General features: G+C 61.5%; 1 protein-coding gene across 3 annotated transcripts in view; it reads left to right on the forward strand.

The window, feature by feature from the left end:
• Window positions 1–15,502, forward strand: part of AFF1 (ALF transcription elongation factor 1) — a 143,052-nt gene extending 127,550 nt beyond the window's left edge. For all 3 annotated transcript variants that reach the window (XM_055137931.1, XM_055137932.1, XM_055137934.1), the window contains 9 exons: window positions 2,161–2,264; window positions 3,002–3,242; window positions 4,123–4,214; window positions 4,637–4,697; window positions 6,077–6,213; window positions 6,425–6,493; window positions 7,234–7,371; window positions 9,134–9,318; window positions 10,985–15,502. In XM_055137931.1, the coding sequence (XP_054993906.1) occupies window positions 2,161–2,264; window positions 3,002–3,242; window positions 4,123–4,214; window positions 4,637–4,697; window positions 6,077–6,213; window positions 6,425–6,493; window positions 7,234–7,371; window positions 9,134–9,318; window positions 10,985–11,091 (1,134 nt within the window). In that variant the 3' untranslated portion in view covers window positions 11,092–15,502. The remainder of the gene's footprint in view (window positions 1–2,160; window positions 2,265–3,001; window positions 3,243–4,122; window positions 4,215–4,636; window positions 4,698–6,076; window positions 6,214–6,424; window positions 6,494–7,233; window positions 7,372–9,133; window positions 9,319–10,984) is intronic.
• The last annotated feature ends 1,977 nt before the right edge of the window (window positions 15,503–17,479 follow it).

Consider the following 17,479-nt stretch of genomic DNA (forward strand, 5'->3'; position numbering starts at 1 on the left):
GCCAGCCTTCCAAGGTGGCTGTTCCCAGGGCCTGGGGTGGTGGGGCCCCTTGCTGTGGGTGCAGCCCGGGCCCCCCAGCACAGAAGGAAGGACACGCGTCCACCCTCTGATGACCAGCTCTGTGTCCGGGCAGCTGATGGGGGGGCTTTTTTTTTTTTTCTTTTTGGGTCACACCCGGCGATGCACAGGGGTTACTCCTGACTCTGCACTCAGGAATTACTCCTGGTGGTGCTCGGGGGGATCATGTGGGATGCTGGGAATCGAACCCAGGTCTGCCGCGTGCAAGGCAAACGCCCTACCTGCTGTGCTATCGCTCCAGCCCCCGACACGTGTTAATCTATTCCTTTTTCCCTGGGGAAGTTCAAGGAATCGTGGAAGCCTGGCCCTCCCGAGACCAGCTGCCCTGGAGCCTGCTTCGCTTTCCTTGCCGACTTCCTAAAGGATCTAGGCTTCCCCCAGCCCCCACCCCCGGGCTGGGCGAGAGTGACGGGGGTGTCCCAGATCTCTCCTGCTGAAGTGACAGCGGGAGGCGTTTCCTTCCAGACAGGCGTCGGGGTCAGTGCGGGGCCTCATGCGTCACTCACCCGCTGCCAGTCTGTGGCCCCGAGCCCGCTCTGGGGCAGGGTTTGGAGAAGCCTTTGCCCTGCATGTTAAACCGTGTGTAAACCTGAGTGCCTCAGAGCTGGTGAGACAAGGATGTGGGGAGGACTTCTCGCCGCGAAGCGTTCTTTATTCTCTTAAGGACGATGCGTCTCGGGGCTGGAGCGATAGCACAGTGGGCAGGGCATTTGCCTTGCACGCCGCCGACCCAATTCAATTCCCAGCATCCCGTATGGTCCCCCCGAGCACCGCCAGGGGTAATTCCTGAGTGCAGAGCCAGGAGTAACCCCTGAGCATCGCTGGGTGTGACCCAAAAAGCAAAACAAAACAAAAAAAAAAGAACAATGCGTCTCCGTGACATGATACGCTGTGCTGGTATTGAGCAACACTTTTGTGGTACCTCATTCCTGTAGGGATCGATGGCCCTTTGATTGTCATTTCCATCTCTGAACTCACATATACAGTCCTTTTGTTTTATTTTATTTATTGATTTGTTTTTGCTTTTTGGGTCACACCAGGCAATGCACAGGGGTTACTCCTGACTCTGCACTCAGGAATTACTCCTGCCCGCTGTGCTATCGCTCCAGCCCCAGTCCTTTATTTTCTTTTGAATTTTTGGAAAATGAGAAACAGACTTCATGTGTATAGGAACAGTGGTTTTTTTTCCCGGGCAGTCTCTGATAGGGCATTTTTCAGTCTCTTGCTTCCTCGACAGTGTTCTGACTCTCCGTTAGGAGAAACTTACCTGTAAGCACTCCGCTGCGAAGTTTGCCGTTTCTGTTTTCGCTGCTGAGGTTGAGTCTTGGTCTCGCTCAGCCGAGACCAGCCATCTCCGGAGCCGTTTCCCGGGTCACTGACACCACGCCCCTCCGCCCCAGGAAGCAGACCGCGCTGGGCCGGAGGCGGCCTCACCCCGGGAACCACCTAACGCGAGTCTGCATGTATACTGGCCCTGAGACTTGGTGCCCAGTTCTGCTTCTTCATCCTGCCAGACTGGGGAGCCTCAACCCCTCGGCTCGGGGGGCTGACCCGGCCCCTCAGCCCAGCGCTATGTGCGGTGGCTCCTTGCACATAGCGATGCCTTCCAGGATCTGATTTGTCTTACCACTTTCCGGATTTTTCTTTTTTTTCTCTGTAAGTGCATGTATGCCATGGACCTAGGTAGTTGTTTTTTCTTTTTTTCTTTTTTGGTCACACCCAGTGATGCTCAGGGGTTAACTCCTGGCTCTACGCTCAGGAATTACTCCTGGCAGTGCTCAGGGGACCATGTGGGATGCTGGGAATCGACCCCGGGTCGGCCGCGTGCAAGGCAAACGCCCTACCCGCTGTGCTATTGCTCCAGCCCCGGACCTAGGTAGTTTTTACTGAGGCTTACCTGGGTGTGAAGGGAGAGCGGGAGCGAGAGTGCGTGTTGGCGACAGCCCACTGGGCCCCCCGGCGTGGGGAGAGCGGGAGACGGTGTCCTCGGGGAGCACGGCCGGAGGAGCAGGCGTCTGCGCCGGAGGCCTCTTGGGCTTCGGGCTGTGTTGGTGACGGTGCGCTTGCTCTGCTGTGTGACAGGGTGAAGGCGAGCGGGAGCACAACAGCAAGAGGGCCAGGCTGGAGAAGGAGGCGAAGTCGCAGCCGTCCCCCTCGCTTCCCGGCAAGGAGTCTTCCAAAGCCAAGTGAGCACGCGGGGGGCCGAGGGGAGGGGGGGGCGGGGCGGCAGGACCCGGCAGGGCCCGTCTTGGCGGGGCTCACAGCCTCCTTCCATGGCGGGGTCCGTGGCATGGCTGGGTGCCCCAAGCGGGCAGCGGGTGGGGCCCCGGGCCGCGCTGGATCACGGCCGTTCCCCAGACCACGGCGATTCCGTCTTCCTAAAGGAGCACTGCAGGACGCGGAGGGCACGGTGCCACTGGGAGCAGAGAGGGCCCGGCCCGTGCACTGTGGCGCACACACGCCCCCGTTTCTGGGGTCTGCGCTCGCTCTCGGGGGCCGAGTCGGCACCCGCAGGGCCCTTGGCAGGGTGGCTCCCTGGGAGTGTGTCGGGGAGAGTCGGGGCTGTCGGGAAGGAGTGGACGGTCGCTTGTCCACTCCCTGACTCAGAAGAAGTCGCTTCCTGAAGTGACTTGATGAGAGCTAGTGCCCACCGGTGCCGTGCCAGGCAGCAGAGGCGGGAAAGCTGCGGGTGTCTAGAGCAGGGCTGAGGCGGAGAGAGGCTGCCTTGTGCCCCTGTGTCCCCGCAGAGGGCAGGGCTGAGGTGGAGAGAGGCTGCCGTGTGCCCCTGTCCCCGCAGAGGGCAGGGCTGAGGCGGAGCGAGCTGCCGTGTGCCCGTGTCACCGCGGAGCGCGGGGCCCACTTGGCTCTCCCGGGCCCGGGCCTCAGCCCTGCCCCCCCTGAGTGGCCTGATGCTGTATTCCAGAGCGGCGCGGGCGCCCTCCGAGAGCTCCCGACCGGACATGCTCCCCCCTGCGCCTCGGGCCTCGCCCTCCCCGCACAAGCCCGCCAAGCCTGCGCAGAAGCGCTCCCGGCGGGAGGCGGAGCCCGGCGGCCAGGATGCACCCCGGGGCGCCAGCAGTGCCAAGGGCGGCCACAAGGACCCCGCCGCGTCCAAGCACAGGAAGGTGGAGGGCAGGGGCCCCGCGAGCGCCACGGAGCACAAGGTGAGCGGGAGCCCCCGGTGGGCTCGCAGAGCTGCCCCCCCCCGCCCCCCGAGAACCGTCTCGGAGAGATGCAGGCAGGGAGGGACTCGCCGAGCCCCCCGCCAGGCTCAGCCCACTCGGCCCAGCTCTGCACAGTGCCCCGAGCACGGCCCAGGTGCCCATGCACCACGCACATGCACACACACCACACACACACACATGTACATGCACACACCACGTGCACACACGCGCACGCACACCCCATACACATGCACACACATACACACACCATACACACATATACATGCACACACCACACACACGCACGCACACACCCCACACACATGCACACAGGCACACACACATACACATCCACACACACGATTTTTTTTATTAGGAACTAAACATAATTCTCACATTGCTTTCAGAGCTGGTTATTTTCTCTAAGATAAAAACCAGTCACGTGTTTTTAAAGGGCATGTAGGATAGTTCATGTTATGACAGTTTTAGATGTTGGTTGAGTCCTAACGTGGTTCGGGGACTGGTGGGAAGTTAAAATAGACTTCCGCACTAAATTCCCGCCAGTTTCCTTCCCAGTGTCTTCTCCTCTCTTTCCACGAACATGGGTTGGTTGCAGGGACCACACTGGCTAGTTCTCGGTTTGGGTGCTTGATCTCAACTTCAGTTATTGCCTATGGTGTGTGTGTGTGTGTGTGTGTGTGTGTGTGTGTGTGTGAGGAGCCCTGGGACGCTGTTCCCTGGGCCTTGGCTGAGGGGCTGTTCACTGAGTCCCTGGCACGAGCCCAGCCTGCAGGGGGGAATTGTGGGGAGTCACGGCTGGTTTGGTGGGCCGGCGCCTCCGGGGCGTGTGGGCCTCTGATCCTGCCGTGATCCTTCCCAGGGCTCCTCTGGGGACACGCCCAGCCCTTTCCCGGTGCCTTCTCTGCCCAACGGGAACCCCAAGCCGGGGAGGCCTCCCGGGAAGCCGGAAAAGTGAGTCTCTGCCTCCTGCCCCCAGCCCCATCGCCTCCCCTCCCCTCCTCTCTCCTCTCTTCCCCTCCTCTCCCTTCCCTTCCCCTTCCCTCCTCACCCCCTCCCTTCCCCTCCCCTCCTCTCCCTTCCCCTCCCCTCCTCTCCCTTCCCCTCCCCTCCTCCCCTCTCCTCCCCTCTCCTCTCCTCTCCTCTCCTCTCCTCTCCTCTCCTCTCCTCTCCTCTCGTCTCCTTTCCTCTCCTCCCCTCTCCTCCCCTCTCCTCCCCTCTCCCATCCTCTCCTCTTCTCTCCTTCCCTCCCCTACCCTCCCCTCCCCTCCCATCTCCCTCTCTCCCTCCCCACTCCCCTGGGCCTCAGAAGCCAGCCCACCTGGCCCAGCCCATTCCGGGCCGCGCCTGAGCCCTGAGCATTTCTTCTCCTTCAGACAACGAGCTGACATCCACATGAAGGAGGCCAGACGGCTGAAGCAGAAAGCAGAGAACACGGTGAGTCGGCCGGGCACTGGCAGTCTTGTTGGCCCATAGGGCACCCTCGAGGGTCTTCCCCAGGTGGATTTCGGTTTTCTGTCGCTAGTTTTGTTTGCTTGGTTTTTTTGTCTTGTTTTGTATCTTTTTGGGTCACACCTGGCAATTGCACAGGGGTCACTCCTGGCTCTGCACTCAGGAATTATTCCTGGCGGTGCTCAGGGGACCATATGGGATGCTGGAAATCAAACCCGGGTCCGGCTGCATGCAAGGCAAACGCCCTCCCCGCTGTGCCGTTGCCCCAGCCCCCTGTTTGCTTGTTTCGTTGGCTTCCCGGGGTCTCCTTGTCCCGCTGCATGGCGTCTCGACTCGTGGGAAGCAGGTTCTGGTACCGGAAGTGTGTGGGTTTGTGTCCCCCCACCCTAAGCACTCTGGGAGGGGGGTGTAGGTAGCCTGTTGGCATCCTAAGGTGACCCTGGAGCCCCGGAGGACTGACCCCAATGAGTGAGGGCCACCCAGTGGGGGCAGGTAGTGGTCCCCGCTGTCCTCGGCCTGCAGAGTCTACTCGGGGACAGTCGGCTCCGCAGGAGAGTGGCCTGGGGCCCACCCGACCCCCCACACGCTTCCCTGGGCCCCGCCAGCTGTGGCTCCAGACCCGCTTCCCGGCGGGGGCGTCACTGCATCCACGGTGGAACCCACTCGGGGGTCTCTGCGGCGGTCTGAGCCCTGCACGCTCTGTCCCACTCAAACAGTGAGGACCCGGGGGCTTTCGTTAGCCTCACTCGGCCTCCACACTCAGTACGTGTGGCACTGGGGGCCCCGGAGGAGCACGCGGGGGCCCCGCCTGCCCTAGCCAGCAGCCGCCCAGCCCCCGCGGCCCGCACTGGCCCCTCAGCTGGTTCCACAGAAGCAGTGTCTCGGTCGCCCGCTGCCGTGTGACACAGCCTCGTGGGCCAAGTCTCACGCGGCTGGGGAAGGGCAGGGGGCTTGTGACTGGGGAGGAGGGGGCCCCGTGTCGGCATCCCCTCCAGGGACTCTCCCACGATCCCTGCTGTCTCCGGGGACGCACCGCCACGCTTAGCCCCGACGTCCCCTGGGAATACACAAGTTGGGGGGTCCAGGGTGTCTGCAGGCCGCAGTGCTCCCTGCCATTGCACGAGCAGCTCGGCCCCCGGCAGACACTGTCCCCGTCCTGCCGCGCCGGCGGCCCTATGCTCGGGAGAGTGTGTGGTTCCTCCTACCCCGAGCGCGGGACGGGGCCGACCTCCCGCGCAGTCGGTGCAGGAGCTTTCCCGGGGCCGCGGGGGCCATGCTCCAGACAGGGGGCTCCCTCCTTCCCGCCGAGCCGGCCTGGGTCCCCACCCCGAGGTCACCCGCGCGTGACGGCTCCTCTCCTGCAGAAGGACAAGGTCGCCAAGGCCGTGCGGCTCCTGGAGGCCGCTCTGTCCCTCGTCGAGGCCGGGATGGCCATGGAGGCCGACGCGCCCTCGGCCAAGGCGGCACACGCCGTGTACTCGGAGGCCCTGGAGCTTGTGGGGTGAGTGCCGGGGCTCCCGCCCCACTCCCCAGACCCCCTCCCCTCCGCTCCCCTCCCCGGCCTGCCTCAGCCCTGCTCTCCACCCTCCGTCCCTTTGGTCTTGACTCCCACGCGGGCAGGGAAGTCGGACCCGGGGTTGAGGCGGCCCGGCCCCGGGGCGGGTCTCCTGCCGCTCCCCTTCCACCCTAACCCGCGCGCTCTTCCCCGACAGCGTCGCCGTGGCGTTGAAGGCCTTCCCCGGCGCCGCCTGCACCCAGGAGAAGGCGTTCGCCGTTCTGTGGTACGTGCTTTCTCCGTTGGCTCTGCGTGGCATCTGCTTTCCTGTCTCGCCCCCGCAGCCCGCAGCAGTGCTCGGCGGCCCCCGTCGTCTGCAGGGCAGGCCGGGGGCCCCTTCCGGCCTCCCGGGGACTTGGGCTTTGCTGTGGACTTGCCCGGGCTGTCCTGGGGGCTGGGCCGGGCCCAGCTGCTGTGCCAGTAACTCCCTGGCCTCTGCTGTTTGGGTTTTTTTTTTTTATTATTATTTTTTGCTTTTTGGGTCACACCTGGCGATGCACAGGGGTTACTCCTGACTCTGCACTCAGGAATTACTCCTGGCGGTGCTCAGGGGACCATATGGGATGCTGGGAATCGAACCCGGGTTGGCCGCGTGCAAGGAAAACGCCCTCCCCGCTGTGCTATGGCTCCAGCCCCTCTGTTTGGGTTTTTTCAAACATGAAAACTTTGACGAATGATTCGGTACTCGGGGGGTCCCGAGGTCGGTCCCTGCACTCGTTAATCACGAAATGGCCCCTTTGGCGTGTCTCCCCCGGGGGCTCGCCACTCCATCTCGTACCCTTGTTCGCGGGCGCCTTCCCACCTCGATGCCCCTCTGGCGACTGAGCCATGACGTGCACTCTGTGAGGGTCCTTTGGGGGCCTGCTGACCGTGCACCCCCACCCCAGCGGAGGCCAGAGGCTCCCGCCCCCTTGGGCGACGCGGCCCCGGGCCCCGGTGCCTCCCTTCACGCCTGTTCCTCCACAGCCTACGCTGCCAGTCCCTTCTGCACATGGCCATGTTCCGCTGCAAGAAGGACACCGTCCTCAAGTATTCGCGCGCCCTCAATGAGCACTTCCAGAGCTCCTCCAAGGCTGCCCGGGCCCCTTCTCCCTGCATCGCCAGGTAACGAACGGGGAGGCTGGCCAGAGGCCCCCCAGAGCTGAGTGGCTGCTTCGTTCGCTCCTGGCCTTTGCGGTCGTTCCTAAGGCAAACATCGTGGCCTTTGTGTGTGACCTTCTTCGACACTTAGATCCTTCCCCCCTCAGTGAGTCGAGGCGATCGCTGTTGCAGTGCCACCGAGGGAGACAGATCGTGCCCGAGTGGGGCCTTATGAGCCGCCGGAGACGGGGCAGGGCAGGAGCTTCTCTGTCAGTAAACCCTCGGGGTCTTTCCTTAAACCAGAACTTCCCAGACGCCTGTGACAGGCCGTCTTTGGGGGGCCTCGAGGGTTGGGGTCCAGCTTGTCCTTGGGCAGGAGATGAGGCCGCAGAGCAGGGAACTCTGGGTCCCCGAGGCTCCGGGGCTGGCGGCGTGCAGGGCCGTCTCCCCGCACACAGCGGACCCCGGCTCCGTCTGCAGCCGCCCAGGGGGCCCTGAGCACGGCCGGCCCTGGGTCTGAAGTCAAAAGGAAGCTCAAGAATCGGCCCGCCCTCCTCGAGGAGCGCCTGGTCCTGCCCCCCGCCCACGCACGTGCCCTCAAGGACGAGCCCGTGGGAGAGGAGGAATCCCCGGCCGCCTGTTGGCGCCTCTCACTTTTGAGCCCCCTCCCCGAGGCCTTGGGGGCTGGCCTGGAAGCCGGCAACGTGCCCCTTTAGGTCCCGCCCTCCAGGCGGCCTCGTGTGGGGTGTCGTGTTCTCGGCTCCTGTGCGGGGGGACACGGCGCCCCCGACTCCCTTCCCCGACTCACTTCCCCGACTCACTTCCCGTCTCGGCCAGGCAGCGGCAAGGCCCCGGCCTGCTGTCCACTGTTGGAGCCCGGTGGCCCCGCAGCCCTTTGGGCACACACAGGCAGTGCCCTGGGGCACCCCGAGGCTGCCCCCATGGCCCCCACGGTCCCCGCACCCCTGGGTGGAGACGCACCCCTCCCCCAGCCACGCTGGTCTAGGCACTTACTTGCACTCATCCCCTTGCTGTCCACCAGGCTGGTCGGTGGCTGCAGCACCTGGCGGGTTCTCCCCGAGGACCGTGCGGCCGGCCTGGGCTGCCGGGAACCTGCCCTGGGGGACAGGGAGCGACAGCACCCAGGGAGGCGGCAGGGCAGAGCCTGGCCTCAGGGTCCTGGTGTCTGGGGGAGTCGGGGGTGCAGACCCAGGACCCGTCCGTGGCATCGGGCCAACCCAGGGTGGCGGCAGGAGAGACCCGGCCATCCCCACGGACAAGCGTGCGTGTGTGTGTGTGTGTGTGTGTGTGTACAGACCTGCCCGCCTGCCCCCGTGTGTGTGTGTGTGTATACAGACCTACCCACCTGCCCCATGTGTGTACACAGACCTGCCCACCTGCCCCCGTGTGTTTGTGTGTGTGTGTGTGTGTACAGACCTGCCCGCCTGCCAGCCTGCCCCCGTGTGTGTGTCTGTGTGTGTGTGTGTGTGTACAGACCTGCCCGCCTGCCCCCGTGTGTGTGTGTGTGTGTGTGTGTGTGTGTGGGCAAGCGTGCTGGGTGTGTGTGTGTGTGTGTGTACAGACCTGCCTGCCTGCCCCCGTGTGTGTGTGTGTGTGTGTGTGTACAGACCAGCCCCCGTGCGGTGGGGGGCCAGGCCAGCCCCTGCCGCTGCCGCTGAAGCGGACGTTCCGGCCCCATCTCTCGGGGCTCCCGGGCTCTGGGGCTCGGGGGCAGGAGACCTTCGCCCGAGGCCACTAACCAAGTCTCTCTCCTCCCGCCTCCCAGGAACACGGGCGCCCCCTCGCCCCTCTCTCCGACGCCTTCTCCCGCCAGCGCCGGCGGGGTGGGGGCCAGCGGGATGCCCGTCACCATCCAGAACATGACCTCGTCCTACGTGACCATCACCTCCCACGTCCTCACCGCCTTCGAGCTCTGGGAGCAGGCAGAGGGCCTCGCGCGGAAGAATAAAGGTGACCTGGCCCGGGTGTCGCGGCACCTTTCCCGGGGCCTGCGGTCGCGTTGGGAGTGATGCCCTAGCTCACAGTGCTCTGGCGTCACTACCTCTCACCAGTGTCCCTCGGCCCGCAGCCCTGCTTACAGGGGTGCAGGCTCTCTTTTCTGCCTTTAGGCCGTTCTTTCCAAGAATTATAGCCCGGTGGGTGGAGAGAGAATACAGCGAGTAAGGCGCTTGCCTGGCACGCGGCCCACCCGTTCCAATCCCCGGAGTCCCACGTGGGCCCCCACGCACGGCCAGGAGTGGTCCCTGAGAAAGAGCCAGGAGCCAGCCCTGAGCACCGCCGGGTGTGGTCCCAAAACAAACTTTTTAAAAAAAAATGGTAGTTCGGGTGAGGTGCTTATAACCAGTGCTCCTGCTTAGTTTTCCCGAGGAAGGCCCCCTTCCTGCCTTGCCTCCATTCTGCCTCCTAGCTTGGGTGCAGTTCCTTCTCGAGCTCCTTGGCAGGAAGGCAGGTCTCTGTTCCCAATCTCAGTAGCACCCAGTAAGCGGGTCTCGAGTATCTGCCTCTTGAAAGCAGAGGCGAGGGGGCTGTTGAGAGAGTGTAGCCGCTCAGGTGCTCCGTGCCAGCACCACCAGGTGTGACCCTCAGAAAGACAGAGTCGGGGCTGGAGCGATAGCACAGCAGGCAGGGCATTTGCCTTGCACGCAGCCGACCCAGGTTCGAATCCCAGCATCCCATATGGTCCCCTGAGCACCGCCAGGAGTGATTCCTGAGTGCAGAGCCAGGAGTAAACCCTGTGCATCATCGGGTGTGACCCAAAAAGCAAAAAAAAAAAAAAAAAACCAAACAAACAGAAAGAGTCGCGGCACTCCTAGCTGGCGCCCACACTGAAGGGCAGCAAAGGTAGAGGAACCGCCAAGGGACAGGCATGAGCCGGCCGGAGAAGAGTGAACCTGAGCCGGGAGTCCCTGAGCCCGAATCCTGCGTGTGGGCCGGAGCCCTCGTCCAGTGGGGAGGGCACTTCCCTTGCACACAGCCGGCCCTGGCTGGGTCTCCAGCATCCCCCGTGTGCCCTGAGCACTGCCAGGAGTAATTCCTGAGAGAAGAACCAAGAGTAACCTCTGAGCATTGCCGGGGGTGACCCAGAAAGCGCCTCCCACCCCCCGCCCTGCAAAAAATAATAATAATAATCAATAAAACCCTGAGTGTTTGATGCCCAGAGGAAAGTGAATCAGGATAGAAGCCCCTGGGCCTAAACACTGGGTGTTTGATGCGTGGGGTTTGTGTGTTTCATGACCCGGGCCTTCAGTACATGGAAGTGTCAGTGTTGAGCTTCCCAGGGCCAGCCACAGAGCTAAGAGGCACAGGCTGCATCCTCCCCGCCCCACAATGGCAGAGGACTTGGGGGCCGCAGGGCACTGGAGCAGATCGGAGAAAGCTCGCTCTGATTCTTGAATTGCAGAAAAATGTAGTTCACGCAACCGAAAGTGAAATTTGTGCAAATAGTTTCTGGTAGCTTGAGAGTGTGTGTGTGTGTGTGTGTGTGTGTGTGTGTGTGTAACCGAAAGTGAAATTCATGCAAATAGTTTCTGGTACCTTGATTGTGTGTGTGTGTGTGTGTGTGTGTGTGTGTGTCTTTGCGTGTGCGAGTATGTTCACTCGGCTCTGGTCTTTGCAGACGTTCTCGCTCAGCTCGGCGCGAGTGTGTGTGCCTTGGCCCTCAACAGCAGCCTGGCGGACCTGGTGCAGCACGCAAGGCAGGGCCTCCAGCAGCTGAAACCCTGACCGGGCGCCCCGAGAGGCCGCGGGGATGGACGCCCGGGAGCTCTTTGCACATTGGAAGCCTCTGACACGCTCTCGACGCTGCCTCGCCAGTTCGCCCGGCCCCGGAGAAGCCCCGAGGGGGCCGGGGCACTCGCCCGTGTGGACTGGGGAGCTGCGTCCACACGGAAGGCCCAACGGGAGCGGGGGGCGAAGGGCCCAGACCCGCCGCCACCTCGGTTCCCTGGGGAACGGGCAGCAGTGCGCCGGGGGCCTGTGGCTGCTCTAGAACCATTTCCGCCATGTTTCGACCGCCAGGACGCACTGCAGGTGGGATGAGGGGGAGCGGAATCCAACTCCCAAAGCACACCCGCGCCATCTCCCGTTGCCATGCTGGTCCGTTCCCGGGCCAGCGTTTCCCACAGCGGATTTTGTTGCAGGGTTTTGTGAGCGATTTTTGTTGTTGTTATTTCCTTTCAGAAAGTTCTGGGTGGGATACGTGTTTTATGGACTCCTAGCAGTCATCTCTGAAACACGTGTTGGGAGAGGCTCCATCGCACCACACTTTCTGGCCTTGATCACAGAGTCGAGCAGAGGTCCGGCCCCCCTCTTCGCCCAGGGCCCACCCCAGGAAGGAGGGAGCCCGCGGGGGGCTGGAGCTCGGGGCCGGGTCTTCGGCCGGTGGCTCTGTGGTAATAACTAAAGCCAACGCAGTTTTGTCAGTGAACAAAGGAAAATGAAATCTACTTTCTAGAGAGGCTCTATTTTTCTGCTACAAATCCTTTTATATTTATAGAAAACCTAGACCCTCAGAACCCTTAGTTGTCTAGAAGAAATAAACTCACTGAGAAGATGTGGGGATTTGGGGTGGTTAGTCTTTAAAAAAAAAAAAAAGAGAGGGGGATGGGGTGAGACCAGGAAGAAAAAAAAAAAAGACCCATCACCACATGCCTTCAGTCCGGGGTATTTCCAGCCAGCCAGACCCGGCGGGACGGGAGAGACGCGTGGGTCCCCCTCGGTCGCAGGGCCGGGGCAGGCGCGTCAGACCAGTTCATTTTGAGTGAGCGGAAGTGGGAGCGCACGGTCAGAGTTCCCGCCGCACACGCTCGCCCGCGGGACGCGGGGGATCTCTCGGAAGCATTATTGTGAGCGCAGTGTTTTCTGAAGCCAGTTCTCTCGGTCCCTGTCAGAAAGCGGCAGCAGCGTTTGCACACGGGTTAGCACGGAGGGCAAGTGCCCCCCCCCCCACCCACGGAGCTTTTCCCCTTCCCGCCCTGGGCCTGGCTGCTCTCCCCGTGCCACTGGGGCCGAGTGCGTGAGTCCCGGGACCCGGGGGAGAGGGTCTTCTCTCCCCGTCGCACGCCTGACCCCCACGTGACGCGTGGAACCACTCTGATGAGCAGATAGAGCAGGGCAGGGGGCGGGCGGGCGGGCGGGCGGAGGCTTCAGCCCGGGAGAGGTGCCTTAGCCAGCCCGCCCCCGGGAACGGCGGCAGCCATGCTGGGCACAGGGACACCGGTGGTCCTGGTGGACGACGGGGTGTCTGTTGACGTCCTTGGTCCCCGTGGAGCCGGGGGGCAGCGTCCAGTTGTGGGACGAACCGGGTCCTCATCCTCTCCTCAGCCAGGCCTTGTTGGCCTGTTTCGTTTCTTGCTCGGGGGATGAACGGCTTCCCGGGGGTGGTCTGTGCTCCTGGACGGTGCCGTCCCCCTGCCACACGCATCGACCCTGAAAGAGGATCCCCGGCAGCAGCCTTGGGGACAGGGCGTGGGGACGGGGGTGGCTGGGGCGAATTCTTGGTGTCCACACAGCCTTTCTGCTGTTGCAGCTGTACATAGGAGGCTAGCGGATCTTTGCACTTTGTCACTGTGTGCTGAGCTCCCCTGGGTCAGTGCTCTGTGGGGGGACCCCGGGAGGACTTGGCCATGTCCCGTTCTTAGGGCAACAATGTCAGCGCACGCTTCACAGTGGGACAGATACAGAATTCCTTGAGTGAAAACTGAGCATCAAACCTTGCCTTGCCTTTGCCACTACAGCTGTGTGTGTGTGTGTGTGTGTGTGTGTGTGTGTGTGTGTGTGCGTGCGTCTCCTAGGAAGTGGGAAAAAAAAAAACACTTGTGTTTTCACAGTGGTGTTTGCATCCATTCTGGAGGTGGTTAGAATGTGAATCACTGAGCTTGCGTGTCTGGGTGCAGAGTGGGGAGGCGGCAGGCAGAGGGCGCTGTTCCCCAGAGCAGTGGCCGGTCTGATACGGACACGGCACCCAGCGCCGCAAGGGAAAAGCATCGGATTTCTTTTTTTTTTAATTTTATTTTATTGAAAGCACCTTTACTTTACAGACCCATTTGACCGATATATTCCTCGACAAATTGGACCACACTCCTCTCCCTTTGTCTGTCCTCTAACTCAGGATGTTTGGAAGCAAACAAACTGTGTTTCTAGCTAAAAACTTGCCTTAATCGGTACCTTAAATACTAATGTTGGGGACCAGAGGGCTAGTACAGGGCTCGGGGGCGCTTGTCTCACACGTGGCCGGCCCGACTCTATTCCTGGCACCACACCGGTCCCCAGCAGTGAGCCCTGAGCACCGCGGGTGGGAGCCAAAAGTCAATCCTCGAGTTGGTGAGAGCAGGAGCTTACTCTCCATGGTGACTCCTGCACAGTAAGTTTGGGATTCAGAACCACTGTGCCCTCCAAAGTGAACAAAACTCTGTATCTCTGTGTAGAAGTGCTCTGTGTGTGTGTGTGTGTGTGTATGTGTGTGTGTGTGTGTGTGTGCTCACTTGCACATAGATAAAGGATGATTTTACTGTGCCTTTTTTGACCAGATCTAACTTAGAAATAATGCTGTATTTATTTTTGCTGTGGCTTTGAGATGATTTGGCTCTTGCACCTTCTGTCCGTCCGTCTGCTTCCTCAAGCCGGGGCGTATTTGTCCGTGGTGAGGTCAACAGGCAGGAGAGGCTGGCGCCCTCCCTCCGCCTTCTCTCCTAAGGCTTTATTTTCTCAGACACTACTCAGACTCTGAGAAACTTCGCCCCTGCCCCTCCGGGTCCCCTTTGTCTCTCTGCTCCCGGCAGGGCCAGTTGGCTCCCGGCAGAGGGCTGGGGGTGCCCGCCCCGGTTCCTTCTCTCCCCCCCCCCCCACCCCTCTCTCTGCTGGGTTTCTCCCCTTTGCCTTCGGTCCTGTTTCGAGCTGACGGATGCTGAGTTTTCTCCTGTGCCTTCTTCATTGTCTGTCATTTTGCTTGGTGGAGGCGGCCTGGCCGCAGCCCCTCCCCGCGACCCGGGGGTTTTCCATCAGGCGGTGTTGAGGGGCTTTCTGACTGCAGCCGGCCGTGCTGGTGTCTCGGTGGCCGGGACCGGACAGGGTCGCCAGCCCTGCCCCCTCCTCCTCCACCATGAGTTGGCAAGCACCAGCCACCCCCCTTCCTCAGCTGACAGTCATCTTCGCCTCCCCGGGGGGGGGGGGAGGGGGCGGAGGGGGCGTCACTCGATTCTCTCACACGGGAGCACCAGGTACAGGATGGGGGACGCCAGGCAGGCAGGGGGCCGTCTCGGGGACGGCGAGTCTGGACAGAGCAGCCCCGGGAAGGCCGGTCAGCTTGGCTACCTGCAGGCGCTCCAGGGACGCTTCACACGGGCAGTATTAGCCCGCCTCGGGCCCCGTCGACTGCACGTCCCCGTCACATACCAAGTGTACACTGTGTGTGTGTGTGTGTGTGTGTGTGTTCGAGCGCGTGTGCACATGTGTCCTAAATCTTGTTTGAATTTTTTTTCTTCTGAATGTGATCATGTATGTCTTGGATGATACCTGAGCAGGTTTGCCTTTTTTTTTTATTTATTACCATTATATGTTATATTATATTATATATATATATATTTGCTTTCTTATAACTTTAGAGAAAAGATGAATCTTGGTATTATTAAAATTGTTTTTAAAAAATGAAATACATTGTCCATTTGAGAAATGAGAATCACCGGTCTGTCTCTCGAATAATCCGAGTTTCCCTTTGCTTGCGGGGCACTGTGCCAGCTGTCACCCCCCCGGTGTGCAGTGGGGGGCGGGGGGGAGCAACCTCCCTGGAGTCTGCAAACCACGTTGACTATTTCGGGGGTCCGAGTGCCCAGCCGCCCTGGGCGATGTGCCCCCACTCGGGGGTGGCGTGGATGCCGTGGAGCTGCCTCGCACCGTCCTTTCACATCATGCTCTGTGAGACCTACATAATCTATTTTTTTTCTTTTTTTTTTAAGAAGAAAAATTTGCAGAAGATCTTTCCAAAGATGACGTGCCACAGGTCTTTTGCTTGTTCTCTGTAGTGAGGATCAGTTGCTGTTCAGAAACAAACATGTTATACTGACTAATTCATCCTCGGGTTCTTGTCACGAGAGGATCGAGCTGTTCAAAAAAAATAAATAAATAAAAACGTGTAGAAAAACCACGGGGCTGAGCCACTTCCACTGGGCCGCGTCGGGGACTCCTCGTGCCGCCCCCCTCATCGCCCCTGACCCCCCGGAGGGTGGGGACAGGGTCGCTGGGGCCCTGCCCACGTTCTTGCAGGCCGGAACCGTGACCGCCACTTGCTTCCAGTCTTCCTGGGGGTGTGCAGCTGGGGGGTGCTGGGACGGGGGGGGGCTGGGAGTCCACGGGTCCTGGAGCTGGGCTGGAATGTGACTCTCCCTGGCGGGGCCCCGGGGCCTTGGCACTGCCCAGCCCACTCAGACACAGGCCTCTCGCCCGGCGCCCGCATGCGGGGCCCACCGCCTTTCGTCCTTCCTGGAATGGGGGTCCCAGTGCACAGACGAGGGCCCGCCCTGGCCAACAACTAGCGGGAAGCCCTCGGCCCGTGGGTGGACAGTGCAAAGGCCTCTGCACCGGCCCACGGCGCGAGTGGCCTGGGCCTTTCTGACCCTCAGCCACTGGCCTGGCAGGCAGCGTGTCCCCTCCGCCGCGGGGGCTCCCTCTCAGCCGGGGAGGGGGGCCGCCGGGGGTTACTGGCGCCTTCTTGCACAGCCTGGTCTGAGGGCCACTCCCGGCTCTGCACCAATCCCGGGGACCGGCGGGCCAGGAGCAAGGCTCGTGCCCTCCCTGCCGCCGTGTCGCTCCAGTGCCTGGGCAGCGTGTCCTGACGCTGTCGTGGCCACCCCCAAAGCCGGCTCTTCAGCAGAAAGAGCCAGCATCCTAGCACGTTCTCCATAAACCTCTGTTTCGTGGTGAAGAACAGCATTTCCCGGGACACTGCCCGGTGACACCAAAACAGCGTCTTGGGGTCGGAGGGTTTACAGGGGTTCAAGCTTCCTGGCACCAGCCAACCCAGGTTCCATCCGGGAGCGACTGACCCCTGAGCACCGCTGGGTGTGGCACAAGACCCTCCCCCCCCAAAAAAAAAATCATTGTGTCATCTATGGAGGTTTCTCAGCATCAAGTTTCTTCAGTTGTCTCCAAAAAGTTTCATAGTTTATTTTTCCGACCAGATTCCAGTCAATTTGATGCATTGTTTTTGACCAATACTTGCTTCTGTTTTTGTTTCTGGGTCACCCCAGGTGGTGCTCAGGAGGCCACCGTACTGTCGTTCCGACCCCTCAATTCTCAGTTATTAATCCAGGACAGAAATATTTCGCACCCTGCATTTTGGGCTTACGTGTTATCCAAAGGCCCAGGGCCTGGCTGTGCCCTCTGGGAATCTAGGGGTGCCCAGTGCTCACAGCACGCCGGCTCACTCCCTGAGGCAGGCTAAGACGGGGCCGCAGGGCGCTGTCCCACCTGGCCCTAGCTTCCACTGTTTTTATTATGATTCTTTAATATCGTGCAAAGGAGTTCAATCAACAGCCCCCACACACACACTCCTCCAGCTTTTTGGGTCACATCTGGCAATGCTCAGGGGTCTCTCCTGGCTCTGCACTCAGGAATTACTTGGGGGACCATATGGGATGCGGGGGGGGGGGGGATCGAACCCAGGATGGGCCGGCTACATACAAGGCAAACACCCTACCCACTGCACTACCGCTCTGGCCCCGAGATCAACATGCTTCATATTTCCACTTGACCTCCCCCTGTCCGGGCTGAAGCTGAATCAGCTCCCACTGCTCCTCGGGAGCCACAGCCTTTGTCCCCCCCCCCCCCCCCACCCCTGGCAGGGCACTTCCTCGGTGCTCGGAGCAGCCCACCTGGGCGGCCCCACCCATCACACACACGCAGTTGTCTTCCAGACACCGGGGAGACTGGACCTCGCATGGGCCCGGCTTCCCGCTGCAGAGTCCCCCCCCACCCCCACCCCGGCTCTGCTCCGCTCATTCCTGCGGCCTCGACTTTCCTTCCCGCCCCGACACCCGCCTGCAGTCTCGCCCTGGCCAGGCGGGCGCCTGTTTCCAGTGTGCGGGGCGGGCGGCTGAACTCGGGGCTCCTAAAATTT

Source organism: Sorex araneus, chromosome 5 (genome assembly GCF_027595985.1).
Source record: "Sorex araneus isolate mSorAra2 chromosome 5, mSorAra2.pri, whole genome shotgun sequence".
NCBI lineage: Eukaryota > Metazoa > Chordata > Mammalia > Eulipotyphla > Soricidae > Sorex > Sorex araneus.